Source organism: Etheostoma spectabile, chromosome 17 (genome assembly GCF_008692095.1).
Source record: "Etheostoma spectabile isolate EspeVRDwgs_2016 chromosome 17, UIUC_Espe_1.0, whole genome shotgun sequence".
Lineage (NCBI taxonomy): Eukaryota > Metazoa > Chordata > Actinopteri > Perciformes > Percidae > Etheostoma > Etheostoma spectabile.
Window position 1 is genome coordinate 23,686,520 of NC_045749.1, and position 25,670 is coordinate 23,712,189.

The 25,670-nt window shown below is 42.7% G+C and overlaps 1 protein-coding gene across 18 annotated transcripts in view; it reads right to left on the minus strand.

The window, feature by feature from the left end:
* col13a1 (collagen, type XIII, alpha 1) overlaps nucleotides 1-25,670 on the minus strand; it is a 147,866-nt gene that overhangs the window by 76,326 nt on the left and 45,870 nt on the right. For all 18 annotated transcript variants that reach the window (XM_032541968.1, XM_032541977.1, XM_032541979.1 and 15 more), the window contains exon 3: nucleotides 4,596-4,603. In XM_032541968.1, the coding sequence (XP_032397859.1) occupies nucleotides 4,596-4,603 (8 nt within the window). The remainder of the gene's footprint in view (nucleotides 1-4,595; nucleotides 4,604-25,670) is intronic.

Sequence of the window (25,670 nt, forward strand, 5' to 3'; positions counted from 1 at the left end):
GGGGGGGGGGGGGGGGGGGGGGCGTCCATCGTACGTGGGCTGTATGGTTCCCTGGGTACTTCTCTGTTCAATAAGAAGTAAGTTTGGTTTGTATAGGAAAATGGGTTTGATTTACTGCATTGTTATTGGTATTGTTTTACCCAGAAGCTGGTGTCTCGTACAACTGAACACACACACACAAACACACACGCACACACACAAACATTAGCATGAAGCTACCTCCTTCTGTGTAGCTCCATAGACTAATTGTTTGAAAATGGACTTTGTAAATTGTCCTTCTGCGTCTGGAGCGTTTGACTGACAGCTTGTGAAGGACCCCTGTTGGTGTCCTGTCCGGCTTCTTCAGAGTCTGAGGGGGTTTCCCCATCATCTCTGATCCTGTTAAAGTGTGTTACATGCACACGGCCCATCCGAGGCCAACAGAGCCCAGCCCCTGTGATGTTACATGTGACCAGTCGCGATCTACTAGGTTTTTACAAAGGACGCCAGAAAGCCAGTTCCAAGGGAGAAAGTAGAAAAAAGCTATTTCATATCACTTTACAGCTGTGTTAGGTTCCATCTTTAAGGAAATCCACTCCCTGAGAGAGGAGGGTAGCCTTGTCCCAGCATGATGGGATGCAGTCCCCTGTGGACCTCAGCAGGACTAGACCTTAACTACACTATATTTACTCCTGCTATGGATCCCTTACCTGGCCTTGAGATTATTCTATGTAATCATATAACTTGTGCTACATCTCCTCTAAAGAATGGATAGGTTGGTGGTAATATTGTCTTAGTAGATGAGACAAATTCCAAAAGGTGAAAAGCCATAATTTATAATTTATACTTTTTTATTGATCCCCAGTCGGGAACTTACAAAGTAATATGTAATAGTATAATATAATATAGAAATGTAACAGCCAATTGTTATTTCTAATATGCTTTATCTGTAAAATTAAAGAACAGGATTCTTATTTTGGCCCTGTTATCGGTTCATTTTAATCATGGATTCATTCGTGAGGAGAGCTCAGATCTTGGGTCAAGGAATTTGAAAATGAATGGAGATTTTGTTTCCAGCGGCAACAGAGCAATCCTGGAAGTGGATATATAATTCAAACCTATAGGTTTTAAACTTTTTTTTCATTAATAACTGCATTCAAATCACCACATAGACCAAGTTTATATCCAACTGTCAAAAGCTCTTTAAGTCTTTTAAATAATTGAGTTTTTCCAACTCTTTCCGGAGCAGCGTACACATTAATAACACGATATTTCTCACCTCTATAATAGAAATCAATCATGAGGAATCTATCTGGAATTATATCTCTTCTTCAAATTATAACAACATCATTCGTTTAATAAACTATACCAACACCATCTACCCTTTGTTCCACCTATTACAAAGATAAAGGAAGATAAAGGGACATGTGGTGGAATTTTCAAAAGAACAATCCTGGAAGTGGAACGTCATGGATATAGACTATAATTCAAACCTATAAGTTTTAAACTATTTTACCTGCCCTTATCTCACAACACCTGGATTACTGTATCAGCCATTTGTACATGCCAAAATAGAAAACCTGTAGAGTGGCTACAGAGCTGCCAGGTTTTTAACCAGAACCGGTTTAAACACATGATCCTGGTTTATTCTTTTAATTACGTAGGCACTTAATGGTCGGACTCCTCAGTATATCTCAGATCTTTTATCCCCGTATGACCCTGCTCTCTGAGATCCTCTGGCAGGGGCCTTTTATCTCTTCCAGACCCTCAGCTGAACAAGGGGGGGTCAGAGCTTTTGAAATAAGAGCCCCCAGGCGCTGGAATTACGGCAGGCTGAGTCAGTGGCTTCTTTTAAATCTAAGCTTAAAACATACTTCCATCGCACCGCCTTCCCTGATTCCATCTGATTTATTCTGTTTATGGTTCTGCCACAAGTGGTTAGTTAGGGTTAGTACTGGCTGGGTGTTTTAATGGGTTTCTATGTTGTGTTATCGGCTTGCTAAGCACATTGTAACTTTAAAAAAAAAAAGTGCTATACAAATAAAGATATTGTTTTTATATTACTATCAACTGTGTTGACTCATGATCTGTTGCGCTATAACCAAGCTTTAAGCTGCACCTTTTCCACCAGGACATCAGAATTCATTGTGCTGGGCCACTTTCTGGTGTCACTGGTCCTGAAAGGTATTGGACACTGTTCTTGTCAATTTATCATGCAGCTGTCATGTTGTTGGGCTTCAATTCATCCCTTAACTGTCAATGAAATAGCCCGAGCGATGTCTTCAGCCAGAGTAGTTTGTGTCTGTCTGACTAGATCCAATCGACTCATAGTAACAGCCAAAGAAGACCCCAACCGTTATGCTTCTAAAGCAGTCTGAGCCTTATTGAAGTATAGAGCAGGGATCATCAACAGGGGTCACAGACCCCTAGGGTGACATTAGATCTAGTGCAGGGAGGCCGCCAAATTAAAGAAATATGTTTTTGAAAGTTTATAGTTTCAAAAATTAAAATGTTAGCATGTGTAGTATACAATTGGGATTGCATATTAAACATGGCCGAATGGATGAAAATAAATGGATATTATTTATACATCATGTTTTAATGTTGGACATCCATGTGGAAGGTACAGTGAATCTTTAAGCTTAACTGTACAGCTACCAGAGTGGCTACCTTCTATAGTAAGCTTATCTTCAATATGTCAACATACATATATATCTTTTAAATTAGGCCAATTTATCTTTGCTATTGATTTGTTGGATTCAAATGAATATATGTAGAAAAAGAAACTTTCAAAAACATATTTTTTTAATAATTTGGCAGCCCCCCTGCACTAACTCTGAGGATCCCTAGGGGTCCAGACCCCCTGCTACAGATCTCTGGTCTAAACCCTCTGGGGTAGACGGACCACATGTCTGCTTCTGTAGAAGTCCGTATAAAATCCACCTTGTTTTATTCGCGATGTCCTGAAGAGGTACTACACTACCCACAATCCTCGACATAACAGCTGTGATTGGTGGAGCTTGCTGTAACAGTGGAAATGACCTTTGCCTTTTCTGCCACCTTTAAAATGTGTTATGGTCTCGATTCATATTGTCGCTGGTTGGCTTGGTTCTAGACTTCAACCTCTTTATATAAGCAGTTAATGAAACGTCAACAGAGATATTGAAGGGGGAAATCTCTTAAAGTTATATAAGTGGGCAGCCACTTTTGAGCTCCATAGGTGTTTGCCATACAATATCTCAAGCGGAAGAGACATGTGGAATCTGAGCACGTCTTTGCTCAGATCCTGCGGAGATGGAAGTGTAGTGAGAGTGGAAAATCCGCCTCGCTGTCTGACCTCGTGTACCTTTAAAACTGCCTCTGTAGAAACTATCTCTCACATTTTCCAGGGAGGGATATTTGGCAGAGGTGATTTTAAAACTGACACGGCTCTACAAAAGTCAAACTCATAGTGGCCAGATGTTTGGAAACTCTGTGCCATCAAAGCACTGGAGTCAAGAAAAAGGTTTTCCTTTTGACCGAAGGCTCGATCAGTGGGCGAGAATCCCAGTCCCATTCACCGACCCAGTACCACGCCTAAGCGTGTAGTACACCCACCGGTCCATTGGTTTTAGTGTCAGTGAAACAAAATCAAATTAAAATGGCAACACTCATAGGCAATCTAAAACAGTTAATGAATTCAAATATATAAATATATTTCAGCCATGAATCTTCATCAGTGGTTGGAATGAACTTTATGCTTCTTCTCTGCTGGTAAAGCACCTGTATACATGCGTACAGTGGTGTAGTACTGTATATCCTGTACTGTATATAAATATATTGTTCTATATACAGTATGTGGGCCATAATCTGCCTTTAGGGGAGGGGGGCTTATCATAGTGGGGGGGGGGGGGGGGGGGGGGGGGGGGGGGGGGTCTGGCTGTCTTCCCACAGGGTGACTTTCAGCATCAAAGACTTCATTTCCTGCATTAAAATAACTTTTATTCACCAATTGACGGTAAAAATACCTTTATCTAGCCAATGCAAAGAAGATAAACACAGATGACAATTCAAAATATGTCATAGATAAAATGAAAAGTATGTCATTGGGGATTTTTAAGAGGGTAATTAGAAATACTGGAGCTTTATACTTTATACTTTCTTAGTATATAGTATACTTTCTTAGTAGGTATACTGCGTATCCAGTACCTGCGTATCACTTGGACTACACCACTGCATGCGTGTAATGTTCACGCCTCGGGGGGGCAAAACGTTACACTGACACGCCAAACCCAACGGACCCAGCAGGTCCATCACATGCTTAGGCGGGATACTGGGTTGCATTCACACCTACAGGCTCCTCAGAGCCACTTACTTAGAGGTTCCTTCAAATTTGATTCTAAAAACTAAACAGAAACTGTTTGCACAATTTGAAGCGCAACCGTGAAATGTACACAAGACATTTGGCTCATGACAGAATCTAATAAGCTATGTTATAATGAGCCATATGATAGAGCACTGCACAGTGTCACTGCATGTTCGAGGAGACTTTGCAGTTTATCCACTTCACACCAAAGAGCAAAAATAAGCAGTCACTTTACCCCATGCAGGTCACACAAAGGGTCTGGTCTACTTACTGGAGGTCCTGTAAGACAACAAGAGAGAGAGAGAACATATTTTTAGATGTATACAACATACGTTACATGGAGACAGTCTGAATACCTATTGTGCCATGCGTATGGTTGGTTCAAATACAGTGAACAGGGTCAAATGGAGCTAATGGTCTGGGGCCTCGAGCAGGTGTCCTGTGAAGCTGAAGCTACCGAATATGTTTCAGAAATCTTCTCTGCAGCCTCTGTTTTTAGTTGTTCATACAGAAATGTACACTTTGAAGAACAGAGCATTACTAAGAGGTGTGTGTTCATCTATTTCTAAGACACTAAGAATCTTCCCCAGACACAGCCAAGTTGGGCCATGTTTTCATAGACACATCATATAGAGGTCTTCATGGATCCATCCCAACCATAGGACCAAAGACCTCTGGACGCCTATGGTACTACCTGAGAAGACCCAGCCGCCTGTGTGTGTGTGTGTGTGTGTGTGCGCTCTAACTTGCAGAGGTCCAACTCAAAGAACACAGATGTAGCAACGATCAATTGTCACTTTAGTGCAAAAAGGGCAAGCAGCAGAAGTTATCTTCATTTGGCGAGACGCAACAAAACCGCAAATCAGATTTTTAAACTCGCTTTTCATCCGTCACAGTGACAACAAGTGCACCTCCCAGATGAAATAAGGAGTGGATTAGCCATGCTGTATATCAGCAAGTGAGGACTAACGGAAAACCTGGATGGATTTGTACCAACTTTCTTGACAAGGAGGAGGATTTATGTCAACCTGGCAGGCACAGGGGACAAGGCTACTGATGTTACATAAGGTGAGACGCAAAGTTCTCTTTTGACAACTTGTAAATTAAAGTTTTAACTTTTTAATCGCAGTCAGCTGTCAAAACAGTGGCGATCGGGTCTGTGTCTCCCAGGCCAGTTAGCTTTGAGTCTGACATTTTTCTGTTCTCTGCAGGTCTGGCTCGAGATTAAAAAATAAAAATTAAGAAAAATACCAATGCGGTTCCAGAGAGCACATTTCCGGGTCTTTTGGGGTTTGGGAAGAAATGTTGGGACCTTTGAAGACCTCCAGTAACATGTCCAATCATTGAGACATAAAGTACAGTGTTCATTTCAGAACGTCAGGGGTCTGGATCGTTGTGGATCTGAAAAACTGTCCTGGGACTTTGTCCAAGTCTGCTGCTCGCATTGGCCTTATGTAAGAAATGGGACACAGTAAATTATTGTCGGCCACTGCATATGGATGTAACAATTAGATGTTCTTTGTCAAATCAATCAGTATAACATGCTCTCTTTATTGACTTGATTCTCCTTGAATGCATGTTTTATTATTCCTATCTTTTTTTTAATCCTGCATTTCCATGGAGACTTTTACTCAAAAGTCATCTAGATGTATTGCGTAGCTGGGGTTATTAGTATGTCCAGACAGAGAAACCTTATCAAAACTCTAATATTCAGTAGTTTAGATTGTATTAGGCTCAGAAACTCTCATCAACAACTTATGGGAGAGACAGATGGCCCGGTCCAGCTATGACTCAGTCAGGCCCCATAACAAAAAGAAGACCTTTCCCATTGACCTTTTCACAAGCCCTATGAGGTTATCGGACAAAACCAATTACTGCTAAATTCAGACAGGGGCCATTAAAGATGTGGTTGCGTCAGTCACAGGAAGGTGGGGAAAATAAGTAATGACAAATCTCTTGCGTGAAAGGTCAAATCAAATCCCCGGCTTTTTCTTCTAAGCAGGTTTATTATGTCTGCTCGTCAGACTGGTCCATCCCAGCCTAGAGCCAGCTGTCAGCTCAGTTTGTCCACTTTGCACTTGTATAAAATGAAAAGCAGTTGGAACAAGTAAAAGAGTTCAGGGTGAGGGAGGGATTTTATGGGCGACTCAAATAGGTCTTCCAACTTTTATGTTTCAGTCCCGTCCATAATATCTTTTTTTTTTACCAGTGACTTGGCCTAAAGGACCGTAAATAACAGATATCATTTCAATAAAAAGCATGCCCAGCCCTGCAGCAGTGGCCAACTTCAACGGGTACCTCAGCACTGGACCTGAAAGGATGTCCAAGATCGGTGGGTTCACCTAAAGCTTTGGTCCATGACAAGATGTCTACTGCTGACTATACTGCCATGAAATGAATACAGATATTTGCATTTGTCCAAAGGATTGAGATACATTCATTGCTTTGAATAATTAATAATAATAATACATGGAATTTATATAGCGCTTTTCACAGACTCAAAGCCTCCTTGCAAGGTAGGTAGAAAATAAAACCAATGCAAAACCGAACAAGATTCAAGACCAGATGAAAAGGGAGGGGGTACAGCTAGGCAGAGGGGAAGAGATGGGTCTTGATGCGGGACTGGAAGATTGGGAGGGACTCAGTGGTGCGGATCGCTTGGCGGAGGGAGTTCAGGAGCCTGGGAGCTGCCTTGGAGAAGGTTCTTTCCCCCAAACTGCAGAGGTCGGACATTAAGTGGATGCAGAGGAGACCGGCTGAGGTGGATCTGAGGGAACGTGAGGGTTGGTAGGGGGAGAGGAGTTCAGTGAGGTATGAGGCGACCAGATGGTGGAGGGCTTTATAGGTGAGGACCAGGATTTTGTAGGTGATCCGGTGGGAAATGGGGAGGCAGTGGAGTTGTTTTAGATCTGGAGTGATGTGGTGCCAGGATTTGGAGAGGGTGATGAGTCGGGCAGCTGGACCAGTTGGAGTTATTTGATGTTGGTAGAGCCGATTCCAAAGAGAAGTGAGTTGCAGTAGTCCAGTTGGGAGGAGATGAAGGCGTGAAGGAGTCTTTCAGCAGTGGGGGGTGTGAGACAGGGTGTGATTTTGGCGATGTTGCGGAGGTGAAAGAAGGAGGTTTTAATGACATACCGGATGTGGTGCTCAAGGGAGAGGGTAGAATCAAAGATAGGATGTGTGTCTTCCAGAGAATTAGAATTGTTGTACCAAGTCTGACACCTAGAGTATAAAGATGTTTTTAGAACAACCCCTGCAATGCTCACAGTTTGCTCTATTTTACCTTGAGACCAGAACATTTCCTTTTGTACAGAAGAACTATGCATATTTCCATGAAGTTCACTATTTGGATATTGACAATAAATCAACATTATTTATGATCCTAAATATTTGTTTATGATATTCAACATTTCCACAGAGGATCCAAAGTGTGTACCCAGGCACAGTTCAGTATTACCATGTCAGGAGATGGATATTAAATCAATGTGTCTCTCAGCCCACGTTTTGTTTGGCTGTGCAAATGTCAGAAATACAAGATATTTGTTGCATTTCAAAAAGGTTTGATTGCTGGTCCTAGTGGTTAATAAATGTCTCATTTTAAGCAGAACTTTGAGGCTTGCATCTGTCTATGAAGTGAGGAATCTTTGTCAGTGAGTATGTTTGGAATTCAAATTTCTTGAGAACTGTTGATCTGATCTACTTCACACTTGGCGGGTGTATTGCTGGGGACCTTATGATGTGCAGTGTTGTATTTGGTGCTATGTGACCAGGAGGTGGCGCTATAACCGTGAACTTTACGTTTCGGCCTGTAACTTATTAACCTTAAGTCGTTGAAAAGCAACTTGTTTTCATGGATTGTGTGGGTCAACACAAATCTATCCATGATGATTGCATTTAGACCGAGTCTCCAAATCTGTTCCTCCTCCTGCAAATGTTGAGCAATCACACATGCAACATGTGGTACATACCATCTCTGGATCAAGGCAGATAAAGTTGACCTTTTTGGTTTTCTAATATTCCATACAGTTTTGCTATTACTGACCCTCAGAGTCTGCTCGAATGCTGTGGGCGGGGCTTACATTAAAAACGTGGTAAAATGTAGATATTGTGGCAATCTCACCTATTGGCACCATTTGGCCAAAAGGTGGCGCTGTACCAACATATCTGTCTGTGTATGCATGCATAACTGTACTTAATATTTCGGGTGACGTGCATACCATTGTTGGTTAATGTTCTCCTGAGAATATTAACTAAATAATTAATTACATTAATAATATTGATGGATAATGAATAATGTTGGATTACTTTTTCTTCTTGCAGCGCAGTATTTGGGGTAATGCATTTCTAATCATGTACTTTAAAAAAAAAAGCAGTAAAGAATTAAAAAACAGATTTGAATCATTGATTCCCATGGCATTTAGGTCAGCCCTACTTCACATATAAGAACCGTTCGTCGAATCAACTTCACACTTGGCAGGCGTAATGCTTAGGACTTAAGGGAGTGTGTGTTGCGTGTGAGGTCGATCAGATGAGCGCTCTGACTAGGAGCGAGCATTAGGACTGCTCCGACCAGGCACACATTCCCAACCGCCACGTGATCCGGACGGGTACGACCCCTGACAACAGCAATACTGAGCGCCATGTTGGCTCATTCCTACGACACTGCACTAGCTACTTAAATGCACAACAAATCTTAGGGACAATAACTTTAAACTAACAAACACTACCTTACGTTCTACACAACATAAACACCAACAATCTTATCATTTGTGAGTTTCTGTTGTGAGATGGGATCAGCACGATGAAGTTTCAGTTACAGCACGGCATGGCTGTTCCAGTCATTCCTGGAGTTGTTATCCACTCCCTAAAGGGTAAGCCTAAACCTTCTCTGAAAGCAACAGTGGGGAAAGCTAACATGGAAGCAAGATTCCTGTTGCATTCTGGGCCTGCCATCACATCCTGTTGGCTTGGATCACTCACCCAAGGGACATACTGTAGAGCACCTTGATCCAAAGGCACTTTGGGAGGCCTGGGGGGTGCGGGGGTTCAAATATAGCGCATGAAGTGGCGCCTGACGAGGGGCCGCTGAGGCAACAGCTTTACATGCAACAAACAGTGGGCACAACATGAAACAAACTACACTCATAAACACACACACAAGGGAATTTGCATTGATGTCATGTATTTCAAGTCCTCCTCTGCTGAGCTTAATGCTGTCTAACTATTGCTAACACCTGTTGTTTCTGTTTATGTAAGGCCACTAGTTAAATGTGGCCGGAAATGGAGCTCTAATATTGCATGCCGACATGCGAAGTCAGGGCGTTCCCCCTTTCCTGCTCCTATTAGAGCCAGTCATTTACTCAACACTAGCTTTTGCATGTTCTCAAATTAACTATGCAACCAAATGTTAGGACACTTCGGAAATATCATACAGTACCCCGATATTCTACTAGGATACTATACCCTCTGCATCTGCAAACATTTAAATCTTCAAATCCACCACAGGTGTGTAATGGTGGATTTTTACTGGTGTGGTGGGCAGGTGGACTGCCATCTTGAGACATGGGACAGCTCTGTCGCAGCATATGATCCAGGAATAACCTGTGGAATTTAGGTTCTGAAAATATCCAGATCCCAAAACCCACCACAGCCTCCCGCATCGACCCCTGCTCGCTCAGATTCCCGTGCCTCTCCTGTTGCCCTTGTAAACACACAGCAGCAGCCGGTGATCATGTCCTGGGGGGGCAGGCTTCCGTTTGGTGAGCACTACAGAGAGATTCAGGGAAGGCTGTATGCCAGACTACATTGGGAGATAGGTCATCAAAAAGCAGACATAGACAGAAACATGTCAAAGCCAGTTTAAGTCTGGGAAGGTAAATGTGAAGTCCACGTGAGCATGTCATGGTCCACTGGAGGGCCTATGGCCTTCTTCAAGCACTGAGATCAGAGTGTTGGACTGAGTATTGAGGTTAATGCAGGCAGCATGTAGGACTTACATTTCTGTTAAGATTAATGGGACAGGTGGGTCAAACAAGTCCTCACACCTTAGCAGTAAAATAGGTACTTTATCACCTACCAAAAACGACACACAAATGCTCCAAAAATGACTCATGTACCTTTTGGATCTAGAAAGGGTGTAGCGGACATGGGGTACGCAGGGAACATGGCCACATAGTCTAGTTCCTCCTGATGGGATATGTAGAACTCCCTGGGCTCAGACGGAAACCCTCAAAGGCAGCATCCCATAAGCATCATGATCAGATGCCTAAACCAACTCATTGGGCAAACAGAGAGTAAAGTCCTCAGAAACTGAGAACACTTCATCCTTTAACAAGCTCCTCTGCAGATATAAACTGCGCTGGTCTGCAACACCATCGTCAGTTGGATTTAGTGCAATTTTTCATTGTAAATCAGGCAGCCTGGACCAAGAAGTAGTCTGATGAATTGTGCAGGTGGCGTGAGGTCAGCTTGAGATCTTAGACCATGTTAGGTAAAAACGCCATCCATCCTTACACCTCAAAGGTTTCATTAACAGATATGGTGACAGGACTGTGAAAGGCCTGTTTGCATTGTCAGCAGAGCGTGTCCAATCACCTTCACAGCAATCACTCGGCTCTGACGACAAAATCATTTTTTAGTGGAAAAGAATACTACGCTATGAAACTTCACTTTCACACACAGAGGATTTTCAGCTGCAGTTGTGCAAACAGTAGAGGGGATTTACTGAGGGGTGTGTATCAATCAAAGGATAATACTAAATGAACTTTTGTACCCCACTCATGGAGAGGAAAAATGCCTCCACAGTATTGAGACCTGGAAAAATCACACACATGAAGGACTCCGGTTTCCAAATGAAACATGTGGATAGAGAGCCGTTAGTGGACTTTCTTGAAAAAATCGTACCTGCAGTGTGGGACGTCTCTTTCCTGCAGCCACAGGGGAATAATAAACCCGAACAGCATCGATATTGGGTTCAGAGCCCTCCAAAAAACATTCGTATAGACAAACTAACAGTTCATCAAATACCCTGTTCATGTCCAGCCTGTCCAGTGGAAGGAGAGGCACAGACAGAGTCAGGACAAAGGCTCCCATTCTTCATCCTCTGCATATTAACTATATACAAGACAGCTTAGTCATTCCCATGGAGCCCATATCCATTTGTTGCCTTGTAAAACTTCAGAGTCATAAAGTCATAGTTCAAAAGCGGCCTGATTCTTTTGCTCCATGCTAAACTAATGTCTTCCTATGAAAGAAATGACAAATGTGAAGAAAAAGGGTCCATGCTAATGTAAAAAGATGCTTTCTAAAACTGCTGAAAAGGAAATTGCAACCTCTAGGAGTGATATTGCTTTGGCTGTCGGACAGAGGGTGAACCTGCACGTCCAGTCCCATTTCCTACATTTATTTTGAAGAGGGAGGTTCACTGCCAAAGGGTGTAATTCTGAGAAGAATTTTGCATCTATAGCCTGTTTGGGATATGACACCTTCGGAGCACAGGCTTCACAAATGTGGAGCCAATTTGCTTTAGGGTTGGGAACAACATGCTGTTCGCACTGATGACATCTCCATGTGCAGACTGTAAAAGTACCGTTCTGCAGGATATCTGACACATTAAATCAATTAGAGGCCAAATAGCCTGCCCCGTATTACACAAACAGCATCTAATTCCATTAAACCCTCCCCAGCTGTTTCATGGTTTGTCATTCCTGCCAATTCAAGAATGGGAAAAATGAATGAGTGTAGTTGTTTTGCTCTCAATACCCTTTGTGGAGCGACTGGGGTATTTTCCAACAGGCCCGAGACCACAAAGAACAACGCTAAGCCTGGGATTAAATAATTGCCCAGCAGCTCTTACAGCAGGTCACCACAGAAACAACATTGCATCTTTGCCAGAAAAAGCCACTAACCTGACTCGACGATCATTCTCTTAAATTGCTCTCAGGAGGAGAAAAATGCATGCATTGAAAAACTTCCTGTGCTCTACTCCAGTCTGGACAGAAGTCAAGCTTCCCAATGCAGTTCATGGCAATGAAGTAGCGGCGTATAAATCATACCTTTCACTTTTCTTTCCTCAACTTTTAAGCCCACACTTAAAGTTGCATTAATAGGTTCCTTTAGTCACTAAAAGGTAGCAGAACAAGCAGAAAACACAACATCTGACATATTATCATCCCATAAAGTTGTTGCCAACCAGTTGCATAATTATAAGTCAGAAGAGCATTCATAAAGAGTCACATCTCTATCCATCTGATGCATGACACGAGGTTTAGGGGTTAAAAGAAGCTAAAACTCTCTGTACAGCTGAGAGAAGTGCAGAGTTGGTGACAGTTCTCAGTGGGTTGGTCATTGCTGGGAGGGTGGGGGGGGGGTTGCGTGGGATTTCCACCCATCTGGTCCATATATCCCTGCCTCTGCTGAATTATTTTGGTAGCACTTTACATTCCATTACAATAATAAGATGGTAATAGTGGGGTAACAGTGGTATAATAAAGAGGTAATATACAGGTAATGACTTGTAATTACTACACTAATAACGGGGTAATACATCACAGTAATTTGATGTAATACTGGGGTAATAAGGTGATAAGAAGGTAACAGATGTAATAACTGGGAATGGGTTTGATGATATGTATATCTGGGTCGTGGTAAAATAGTCATATTAATATTGTAATAACATGATAAGAATGGGGTAATATATAGGCTACTATCAGCGTAATACCTTCCAAATTTGATAACACTTATTGGTATTTAAAATAGGTAATTACCATATTGTAATGCTGAGATTTATCCACCCTTTATGTTCCAAATATTTCCCTTTTGTTTCAAGGTAATACTTAACAAATTATATGTTTAATCTTGTGACTTCTTACCTGGAAACATGTCTGGTATTTTCTGTGTAACAACCATGAATCAGTGGTGCAAAATGCACAACTGCCTGTTTTTTTTGTCTGTTGTGCATTTAAAAACATTAAAAAACATAGTATTCTGATGTATTGCTAATATAAAAATATTGATCGTCAACCAAGAATTGAATTGCGGCTCCAATTGGTTGAGGAGTTTCCAGTCTGGTTGACAGAATCCACCAAAGATGAAGCTTTCTGAGCAATGTGCCACATCCAGGCTCAGTGGATTAGCCTGTTGAGTGATGAAAGACACACTATATTTACTTTATATACATATGTCCACTAAATCATGTCTGACTGCGTTAGTTCCATGTTCTCATGCAACAAACACGCAACTCTGAGCTTGGGAAGCTAATAAACCCCCACGGTCTATCATTATGAAATTAGACTAAACATCAGTGCCTCAGGATGCACGGTTACATTTCCCTGACTCGCTAATTCATCTAACCACTAGCAATGCACAGTCAGGGCCTTCTGCAATAGGCCAGAGCTTTAATGAGCCTTTAGCCCCAGCTCCTTTTTCATTGACTTAATGGTAGGGTTGCGTTCAGGCACAATGAGGGTTTATTCAAGTTTTGCTCTTGAACACGGTGAGCTGTTGTTAGGCCTCAGGGCAGGAATTAGCAGGACAAAAGATCTGTGGAAGGAGAAGTAATGACTTCTGTGGTTGAGGAAACTGACAGAGGTCAGCTGCTTTCCAGCAAAACCTCACCTTTTAGCAGAAAAACCTATAGGCTGCAGATGGATAATTCAGACTAACAAATAAGACTGAGCCAAAAGAGGAAGACCTTAAGAGGTGCTAAAAATGAGACAGACTCCCTCTTTAAATAGTGAGTGATAATGTGTGAGAAAACCTGAGGAAATTTGCACAGTGGTGAAAAAAGGAAGATGTAAAAAAAAAAAAAGGCTTCTTCTCAACGCCTTCGGCTTGGATGCTTCCACCGCCCTGACTGTAACCCAAGAGGGCCCCTTTGCCGTTAAATAACCTTCAAAAGTCCACGGGCCCCTGTCATGAAAACCAATATGTCATTCAGCTCGCGCTTCCTTCGCTCGGTGTCAACAGCCAGAAGGAAGAGAGAGACAGACGAGTGTGTGGAAAACAGAGAGATAGCAGTTGCAATTCATCTGCTTTGGGTTTTTAAGCGATTGATTCAAACGCATCCTGTGGGGGTTTTTGGAGCCAATTCCCAGAAGCTGTAGGTGTGGCGGGTGGAAGTCTGAGGTGGGACGTGAAAAGCTCTCTGGGTGGAGAGACTTTCACAGGCAGAAGCCGTGCCAAAGGAAGATCTACTTAAGGAACAGGGATTTGATTCAGACTTGAGATAGATGGGGAAACGATGCCAAGTGTCTGTCTTCATTTTCTATTGTGTGCTCATGATTAACTGGTTTGGATTATTTGTAATGCGTCCTTCTGTAAATGGATAATTCAGCATTCGCCTCATGTTTCAAAGACTTCTTTCCCACAACAGAAAAAAAGCAAATTTCAAGAATGAACACATTTAACAAATCTAGTAAAGGAAAAGATCGACATTTGGGTAAATAAACATGTTCCCTTACTTTCTGAGAACTTTTTTCATAAAGCATAGAGCACACATTGTCTGTTTTATTATTTCTATTTGTGAACATGTTAAACATTCAAGATACATCATTTGAGGTGTTTTAGAGTCGTTGTATTTTTACATATTTTCATGAATGTGTTAGTTGGATATTGTACAAAATTACGGAGAGCCGGCCGGTTGTGAGTTTACATAACCCCCTAAACCGAGACCGAGTCATCACCAGAGAGTATCGAGACCGGGGCAAGACCGAGACTTTGATGGGTTGAGACTGAGTCAAGACCAAGACCAAGACCAGTGCTAGTCCCACACTGCATTCCATGATAAATTGTGGAAAATGCTAACCATTGTCACTCCTTAAATTTATCCTATAAAAATACACCCACTAAAGATTTATTAAGATTCTTCTTCATTCACCACCTATATTGTAAAGGCAGTTGTAGTCTAGAAATACAATCCAGAATCCTCTTTATCTGGTCGATTCTGAGATGAGACTGAGACCTTTAAAAGTTGTCTTGAGACTGATCTCGCGGCCAAGACTGATACCAACAACTACAGAAACACTTCTGTGAGGCGACATTGTTTCAGCGACTATTACAGTTGAGTTTAGTCGACAAAAGTTGTGCGTCAAGCAGCTACGACAGTTAAGGTTTGCAATCAAAACTACTAATTAAGATTAGAAAAAAGATGGTGGTTTGGGATAAAACAGCAGTCCCCTTAGGTAGTACTCCTGGGACATGAAGAACTGTTTTCTGGGTGAAAGTCTTGTGTTTTCCTCCTAATGTCTTCCGGGACACAAACACACTCGGGGCACTGAAAGCCCTGCTCTCTATGTGGATCTCTGCAGTCTTACACATCAGCATTCCATGTGATGCATACACTAATAAATGCATGGAATACATACGTGTTACTTTTCTATATGTACGAATGGTTGATGAGAACAGCCTGGTTAGAACACTCTGGACGAGTTTTCTGTTTTATGCTTTTGTAGGATTCAGTAATGGTTATTTCTCCGGAAAATAAATGCCCCAAAATGAATGTGGTGTCGATCTTTTCCTCCCACTCTTCCCAACATGGTGATGTATGTTCTTTATTAAAGACCAAGCACGCTTGAGAAACTCATTCTTTCAGCTTTCCTCCAGTAACTGTTTTACAATTTGCTACTCTATTTTTTGGATTTGTGGATTTTTACTGTCGTGTGAATGATCGATCCTCACGGCCATATTGCCGCTACTGACTCATATTATCACATCCGCAGATGTTGTTGATGTAAAATAACCAAGGTCCAACAAAAACTTCCCTTACTTTTTCCAAGTTAACGTCTAACTTCTTCACATAGTTCCAAACTTTCATTGTGCAGAAAACCTGCCCTTGGAAACATTTGAATCCATCTTAAGGACATGATAACAGTATTCTCAATCATCTATCGATGGCAGTTTCTAATAATAGGCTGAGGCACTTCCAATGAGAGCAGCATGGCGCCACTCTCTTCCTCTCTGCCTAGAGGCCGAGGGCGTCCTGGGAGGGAAAACCCACCTCCCCCTGACCCGTAGCACATTACTTAACCCAGACAAATGGCAACTCAGCAAAGGTTAAAACAACAAATTCACCAAGGTAAACTCAGTGTTTTATGCATGGGTTAAGACAACAGTATGGGTATTGTGCAGCTTGCACCGTTGCCCTTCCTGCATCTGATGCTTAATGTGCATATCTATCCATGTTCTTCATTAAGGGTCTTTTGAGACTTTATCTAAATAGTGTTATTGGTTTTAGAACCTGAGAAATTAAATATCCGAGCAGTCTTATGAAACAGCTCACAAGAAAAAAGGAAGCCAGTAAATCCAACCCGTTTTCACTCCCAACTCGTCAAATACTGATGCTTGGTCAGTGGCTCACAGAATCAGATAGCGACGCAGTAAACCCCCTCCAGGATTTGTAGGGAACACACAGAGAAGAGCACAGGACTTTCACACAAGAGTTTGTGTCCTGTTCTTGTGTCCTAACCAGCCCCATTCTTGAGCTGCCAGTTACCTCCCAACCCAGAGCGTTAAAATTGACGCCAAGAGTCCAGACCGAGCGCTTCTAAATTAAAGGGCTAGTTGCGAGTCCTGAGATCATCAAATATGCAACTTGGCTCTTATTTTTGTAGTTTGGCCATCATTCCAGTTAGTTATGAAAGAGACAATTTGTAGAAGACTTTGTTTTAGTGATGGGACCAGAAACGTTAGCCGTATTGAGAATTGATAGGCTTAGATTTCAGGGACTGTTAAGGGGGTGCCATCAATTCTGCCAAAAATCCCTCTTTTTAGGCTGTCCCTTCATCTTTCCTTGTGTTGGCGTTCTAACCTCTGGTGGATTTGTTAGGACAAAGGTTACCTGGTCCTCAGATCTCTGCAGGGTAAGTCCAGACAGCAAGCTAGACTATCTGTCCAATCTGAGGACTATAGTTACCTGGTCCCAGATCTCTGCAGGTAAATCCAGACAGCTAGCTGACTATCTGTCCAATCTGAGACTATGGTTACCTGGTCCTCAGCTCTCTGCAGGGTAAATCCAGACAGCTACTAGACTATCTGTCCATCTGAGGACTATGGTTCCTGGTCCTCATCTCTGCAGGGTAATCCAGACAGCTAGCTAGACTACTGCCAATCTGAGGACTATAGTTACCTAGTCCTCAGATCTCTGCAGGGTAAATCCAGACAGCTAGCTAGACTATCTGTCCAATCTGAGGACTATGGTCCTGGTCCTCAGATCTCTGCAGGGTAAGTCCAGACGCTAGCTAGACTATCTGTCCAATCTGGAACTATAGTTACCTGGTCCCGCAGATACTCTGCAGGGTAAGTCCAGATAGCTAGCTAGACTATCTGTCCAATCTGAGTTTTCTGTTGCATGACTAAAACTACTTCCGCCAAAACAAGTTCCTTCCTGATACTATTTAGAGCAGGTTTTTCTTCCATCCCAGAATGCTGTGTGGACTAGCCAGACACTCCTCCGCAGCGCTGTGGAGGAAGGTATGGACATAACTATTCTGTCACTTAGGTTATGCAAATATGTAACAAGTCTTGTACATGGACAAGCCTTCCTCTATACCACAGCTTAGTGCATTCACGTTCAAAAATAACATCAACTATTATATCCACGTTTATATGAGTAGTTAATTATGTTAAAACCATTTTTGAATGGACACATTGGGAACATAACAGGTGCAGGTTTATCACACGTTAGGGGTTGTAATACTGATGGATCCCCTCCTTTCTTGAGTCCATGGTATGAAGAGGGAGCAGGTTTATTGACCTTGCATAATGGATTTCAATGCACCTCCAACTAATTTACAGCTACAACGAGCTGCTGGAATTTTTATGAGCGAACATTTTTCAACTCGTGAGTCAATTTCTCAGTGTTATTCATCGCCGGGTCTCTGACATACATCATCATTTTGTGAGGAATTTAATTACAGCATGGATTTTGGAATGACAATTAGTCGCTTTCTTGACACCCTGCGGTCTCACACCAACCAAAACACACTGGTTTGGTCTCCTCGGGTTCCCCTGTGTGTCATATTACCGTGGTGAGTGAGTCAAATCCATGTCGTCCAGCTTTGTCACATCCCTAATGTGAAATATCTCCCGGATATTTCCCCGAGGACCAGCGGGGCTGGAACCCCCCGTACCCCATGTGACTTCAGAAGAGTCAGTCTTCTGCCAAGTGTAAGAATGAGGTGCTGTGAGGATTTAAAGAGGTGATTCATTCTTAAATTGAGTTACCAGGCTGGAGAAATGGTAGCCGACACACTGCAAGCTATTAAAACAGAAGCTCAGACAGAGGGAGAGGGAGAGAGATTGCTCTTTTTTTGCCAAATGGATGCTTTTACCATGTGTGCTGGAGGAGTGTTAAAGCGGAGGGTCTCATTCTAATAGCTCTCGCCTGTTACGTTAATAACAAAAGCAGAACCACCAACATAAACATCACAAGTCTAACGTACTAGAGGGGACCAGGGGGGAGTCTGGATCCAATCAGAGAGGGTTAAACCCAACTGGAAAGAAAGTGAAAGAAAATATAGGAACAAATAAATGCAGCAGCCCAAATTAAATGAGCATTTATAGATGATTAAAGAAGATTATATTGGGCCCTGAATTGATAAACAGAGGAAATGTGACCCCACCCCCCCAAGCCTTCCCTGTGCCTTTTATTAATATTTGGCCACCAATGTACACCCAAGTCCTAGAAGTATTTCGGCGGCTCCACAAAGCTGAAAGAGGAACCCGAGTTTGAAGCTAACCACCCCCCACCCCCCCCGGCAGTCTGATGGTGGGACCACAGCAAAGCTTGGGTTTCAGCTTCTCTGAACACCCACACCTCTTCACCCTCGCCCCACGGTCTGACACACCGAGCCACGTAGAAGGAGAAGGCCGATATATCTGAATTATGTCCAGACCTGCATTCTTTTGTTTTTCAGAAAACTGAATTCTCGCCAGGTTGAAAAAAGGCTCGGAAAAAAAACTACTCTAATTAAACAAAACCAACCTGATATATTTAGATGAAAGCAGCTGATAACTCATATTACGGGTGTAAAAATAAGCCGCCCTGCCTCTCTTTGCTTCGGAGGAAGAGTTTTAGCCTAAACCATAGCCAGCGTATCACTGCCCATGTTTACTGTTGTTGGTGTGACAGTATAGACATAATTCAGAGGAAATGTTGATAAAAATGTCCATTTTTAAATGTAGTTCAAATCAAAACACTCTCACTGAGGAACTAAAGTTTAACCAATCATGTCTGAGCTGAATCAATATTAAAATGTAGCTGAAATTACTGATTTTATTGAAAAAGACAGTGTATCTTATCATTATAAATGTGTTTATTCAAATCATGGACCATGCATCTAGATATAGAAGATCTTCATATATGTCCTATTGCACATGTAACAAACTCAAGGCCCGCGGGCCAAATCCGGCCATCATAACATTTAACAATTTATGTTCATAATAAAAGTTGGCCCACTTAGTTTTTGTTGCTCTTTCTGAAAATGTTGTCACTTTTGTCGACGCTTTTGGCAATAATTTAAAAGTTTTTGCAACCTTTGCTGACTTTTTTTGACCTTTTTCTTTGATGGCTAAGTTACTTTTTTGGGGCTTTATGTCGACCAAGCTCTAAGAGAGAAGAGTTTATGAGACATGCAATAATACAGTCAAAGATGTTTTTCATCAAGTTTTTCAATTAAATAAAATCATGTCAATAAACTAAACGTGTCTGGCCGGTTGACGTGATTCTTATTTTGTGGCACGTAGTGAAAGTGAGTTTGACATCGCTGTCCTATTGTCATGACGAAAAAGTTATTTACGTAGTGTCTGGTATTTTGCAGTGCAATGAACTCACTGAAACAGGCGTTTAGGCCACGGGAGAGTAAAACCTAGGTTTTCTTGCATACTTGGGTAAGACACTTTAACCCTACAATTACAGCCTCCACTTAAGTTCGAGTTAGCCAAGAAACTCCAGCCCTCTGTAGCAAAGAAAGCCTCCATCATCATATCTGAGTGCTGTTTGTCATTAGCCGGTACACTTGAATGTCATATGGCCAGGCTCAGAATGGGTGCTGTCATCGGAGACATTAGTCAGCTGGACGCCTCCGTCCAAAACAAATGAATCAGGCAGAGATGGAGAAATGACGGGTGTAAACAGTTGCTTTAAAATAGCTCACAGCAGCCCTATTTATCTTCAGGTGGGAAGTGACACGGGATATAATGTCAGTGCAAAGACATATGTTGTGGTGAACAGGAAATACAACATTTTTATTGCTCACCTAATTCCCACCATTAGACAGATGTGTGGGTTAGGGTTGAGTAACTTTTGACAGTTATTGTTCCTACTTTTTTATTATTATTTTTCAATCTAAGAGCACGTGGTACTTAACTTGAAGTCAAATTTTGAACACCCCAAACGTGGGGCCAGGAATAATGGACAGAGAGAGGGAACAACAGGGGCCTCGCAGCTCAGTTTTGCCCTGGGGCCATTATCACCAATTATACCTGTTTTTAAGGATTTTCTCTATTTAATTATTTTTTACATAACCTCCTGGTGCTGAAACAAGCATAACTCTGTTAATCAGCAACATATTCAATTATAATTTGAATAGCTAAAGTCATTTCTAAAGCATGCCGGCTCCAGCCTCTCCAATAGGAGGATTGGCGGCTTTCCCTCGTTTATATCATTTCAAACTGAATGTCTTTGTGTTTCTGTTGGCTCATTCCGCTTCCATGTATGCATGGAGCAGATATGAGGGAGGACGGTTAAATGGCATAAAGAAAGCTTGAACTTGAAATGACATTCAGACAAACAGATCATTAATTAGACATACCTTATATTAGGTTGAGGCCGGTTTGAACCAGTAAACACAGTGTTACCACTGGGAGACCACATGGTGGCGGTATTGTTAGAGAAAAGATCTGACGAGAGCGCCGGGCTTTCCTACGCTGTGACAAAAGTTTGTGAATGGAAAATGAAGTTGTTAAACTTTACTAATTTAGTCACCAGCTGAATAGCTAGTTAGTTAGCTTGCTAGGAGGCTCAGTTCTCAGATTAGCATCACCTGTATAGGAGAAAAGAATCACTTCATCTGATGTTTAAAGTGAATAAAATAGCCTAAAATGGGCCAGCGGGGACGCAACAACGGGGAATCGAAACGCCACACGCCGGCGACAACTGCCACGACACTGGGCTGCTCTAGGGCAGTGATTCCCAAAGTGGGGGTCGGCACCCACAGGGGGGTCGCGAGCCAGAGAAGGGGGGTCGCAAGTTGATTTCCAGAATTAAAATAAAAACTAAAAATCACTGAAAATAGCATATGTTAGCCATGATTTTAACACAAGATAAAGCTGTTGTGTTATTTTGTGTTGTCAACATGCTTGTGTTTGGAAAGTGCGTGCGCCGTTGCGTACAATGTTTATATATTCATTTATAGTGGGGGGGTCGCGAGTCACTTTCACCGTTACTTTGGGAGTCGTGGGCTGAAAGTTTTGGGAACCCCTGCTCTAGGGGACGCAATGAAGGGGAAATGAACCGCCACAATCGGTAGATGGTGACAACAATGGCCGCCAGAACTCAATCCGCGGTCTCTGGGAGACGCAACAACGGGGAAATGAAAAACCACACGCCGTTGGATAGACCGCCACAAAAACGGGGAAAGGAACCGTCACACGTGGGACATGATGCCTGGTCTCCGGGGTGAAAGTCCTGTGTTGTTTGACCCATCCACCCCCCCAACCAACCTCTGTACATGGACTTTCAGCTTGTCAATACTACTCGCTACCCTAATCATGCACAAAAGGTGCTTCCTTCGTCCTGACCACCACAAAAAAAACTGGAAAATCATGTCCCTCTACACGAATAACATCACCATTTCCTGAACTACCATGAGACCATCATCATGCCCATCACCGCTTGCAATACATGGATAATTTATTACCATGACGCTGTCACACGTTACTGATGTAGGCTACTTTTAATTTTTCAGAACGACAAATGTTGTATCAGCCGATTTGCATAAAAATGTAACTGATTTCAGCTCCCACACGGGATCGGACCTGTAAACCTGGAAATCGACCCAACTCGAAATTATATGTCATCACCATTATATATTTTGGACTGCACAATCTCTTGTTATTTATCATGACACAGCTGTAACACTAGCAGGCATATGGTGAACGATCGGAGCCACACAGGGGGGTACTGTGATTCCTGTGGTAAACCTTCAGGCCAGTGCACAGTGGATTGTCTCGCTCTCCTTCCCAACAGCCTATCAAAATAAACAGTAACGTCTGATGAGGGATGGCATGTCCACCGCAAAGACAAACAAAATGAAAAGCTCAATCACACGTCGGGATCCGGTTTCATACGGAGCAGCCCATGATGAGAAAAACAGGCCTGGCCGCAAAAACTGAGGTTTACCTCCAACTTAGCAGAGTAATGACTGACAGGACATTCCTCCATCTCACCACCAGCGACCCCTTCTGCACTTCCATGTTCCTGTAGTGTCCAGAAAAGAATTTGATAACAAAATAGAGCTAAATTATGTTCATCTAGACCACGCAGGCTGAGCATTGATATGTGACACTTCATTCTTTGGGATACCACAAACATTTTACTGCCTTTTACAGTAAAAACCCATAGTGTTCATCCCTATTGGAGCATGGACACATTGTCGTGTGTTGGTCAAGCTCACATTTAGACCTGGCAGGGTTGATAGAGGAAAGGTCATGGAGGCCACCAAGAACACTAGAAACCAACCTCTGGGACCATGGATGTCCAAACGTTAGACAGACCCAAAGGAAATGCAAGCCTAAATCCTCAGAATTACTCACTAATGTCACTAAAGTCTAATGTCCCATGTGCTGTGCATAGTAAATTTTTCAGAAATGGTTCCTGCAGAGAGCAACAAGACTAAAGCTGAATTTATGGGAGTCCCACTGTAGGTATCAATGGCGTAGGTTTTGATTCATATATCCTGTAGTCAAAATAACCATGTATACGTGTAATAGGGGTCCAATCTATCCAATGGCTGTTAGAGTCGTCCGAGTCCAACAACTGACAAGCTCCTGCAGAGACAGAGACAGAGACAGGTGGACAGCCAGACACACTACCTCTCTGTTTCTGTCTCATAAACATGAGTTCTCTGTGTTTCCAGATGGCCTCTGTCCCTATACACACTCAGATCAGATCTGATCTTCATGGGATTTCCAACACATACAGTACACTTCCTATCAGCTCTGCAGTGTCACACACACACACACACACACACACACACACACACACACACACACACACACACACACACACACACACACACTCTCTGCCTGCCACCCAGATTCTAAACCCAACCTAATAGAAAACCAAGTTAAAGCTGGCTGGGAATCAAGTGTAGGATATTCATTTTAAAATGTATCATGTTAATAATCAATTGAAGACACTCAATTTATATTCTTTTGGCTGTTATTATCCACCACATCATCTCAAGATAAATCAACATGTGTGGTGTTCATATGTAATTGGAATCCTGAGAGTATTTATTTGAAGATATGAGATGTTTTTTTTGTTGCTGTTCTCTCATTGTTAACGGGAAAGACTATAATGATTACTATTAGTCATTACTATTAATTCATTATTATGTCTATGATTGAATGTTTTAAATAACAGCTTTAAGTCTACATTTGAGCTCCATTCCTTATCTGGAGAGGATAACATCAAGTTGTGTAATCCTTGCAGTATTGAACTGAGCATGACAGAATTGGTTAGGCTGAGATGTAGAGGTCTCTGTGTGTGTGTATGTGTGTGTTCGTGTGTGTGTATGTGGGAAAAGGTGATTAAGACCTGGAGGTGGTCACTGGTCGTGCACTTCCAGTTTTTAAAGACTTCAAAGCGTTCATAACACCGACCTCAGTTGTGCCACCAAATCCAATTAAAACAAGCCCAAATGGCTTCACACTTGTTTGGGTGAGGATGAAAAAAATAACCCCGGGGTTTCCAGACAGAGGAACCTCGGAGACACAAGCACGGGGCCTCTGCTCAGCGCTGATTATGTTGGTCCAGATCAACCATCTGCTATTCAATTGTTACCTGAAGAACAAAAAAAGTGGAGGCCAGCGTTTGTCTCTGTGTCTCAGATCAGCAGAGTAGAACCACTGAGCCAACAGGCCTCTAGTGGCCCGGTGGGCCCTCCGACGCGGCGCTGCAGGCAGGGGGGCTGGGCTCTACTTTTAGGCTTGCTGGAGCGAGACTGAGCCACTGTGGCAACACACTGGTTGTCCGAACCCCCTTTAGTGGCCATCAGGCCTCATGATCTGGGATATCCATGTCATCACGCGTGAACGGCCACACCAGGGCACACCGTGATGGCAAACACTGCCCCCCCTCCCTAGCAAATGAGAAACTCTGCTTCACAGAAGGTGCAGTGCAGGATAAAGGTGTGTGGTTTTGGGCCAGGTAACGTTCAAAAATATTCAATACCTGTACAATACCAACTTTTGAGAGCCACAGGCAATCAGCTCTGTTTCACCTCAAATTGGTGCCATCTGATTTTATTAATGCATGCATGCATATGTTTGGTTTGTGTGACAACGTTCACTAGTCTGCCTATTGAAGAGCGGTACTGGAGCTTTACAGGCGAAACTGGCTTTAATATCCGGGGTATAAAATAAGTTGTGTTTAATTCTCTATGTACCCCTGCAGGTCACTGAGCATGAAGCTAACAGCTAAGCCCGACTTTTCTTTTAACTGGAGGAGGCTATGTGAGAACTTAGTTTTTCACTGAATAGGATGTGTAAAGCACTGCAAATTTCTAGAATTTAAGGTATTTGTTATGCATTGTTCCAGGGGTTTACCCATGGCTTGGTTTGCATTTCCAAGAGAAGGGTTGATCTCTGATCAGACAACCCTGGCCCAACCCTGGTCATTGGTGTGAAAGAGGTACAAGAGGCACTGGACATCAACCCCGCCCTTGGGTATCAAACTATATCGGTGTCTGTTTGACATCAGAGGACTGGGAGGCTGCTGAGGTCATACTGGACTCACTCACTCTAACTGGACTCCCAATTCCATTCTCCATCTGTCTGTCTATCTATGTAACAGACTGAGTGTGGAATGTGAAATTCAGGATGTGAGGAGATGTTGGACTGGGAACCTGGATCTTCCTCTGACTGCCCTCAGGAGCCTGTGCTTGATGACAGCATCCTGGGCCGTTAGTCAACCGTCAGCTGGGGACACGTAGACGTCCATGTCCATGATCTCACCAGTTAACTGCTAAGGTGTATCCGTCCAGCTAGGTTTGTTTGGATTTGGTTTTCAGCGTGGAGGGTCCAGTGGGGGAATGTAACTAAGTACATTTACTCATGAGTACTGTAC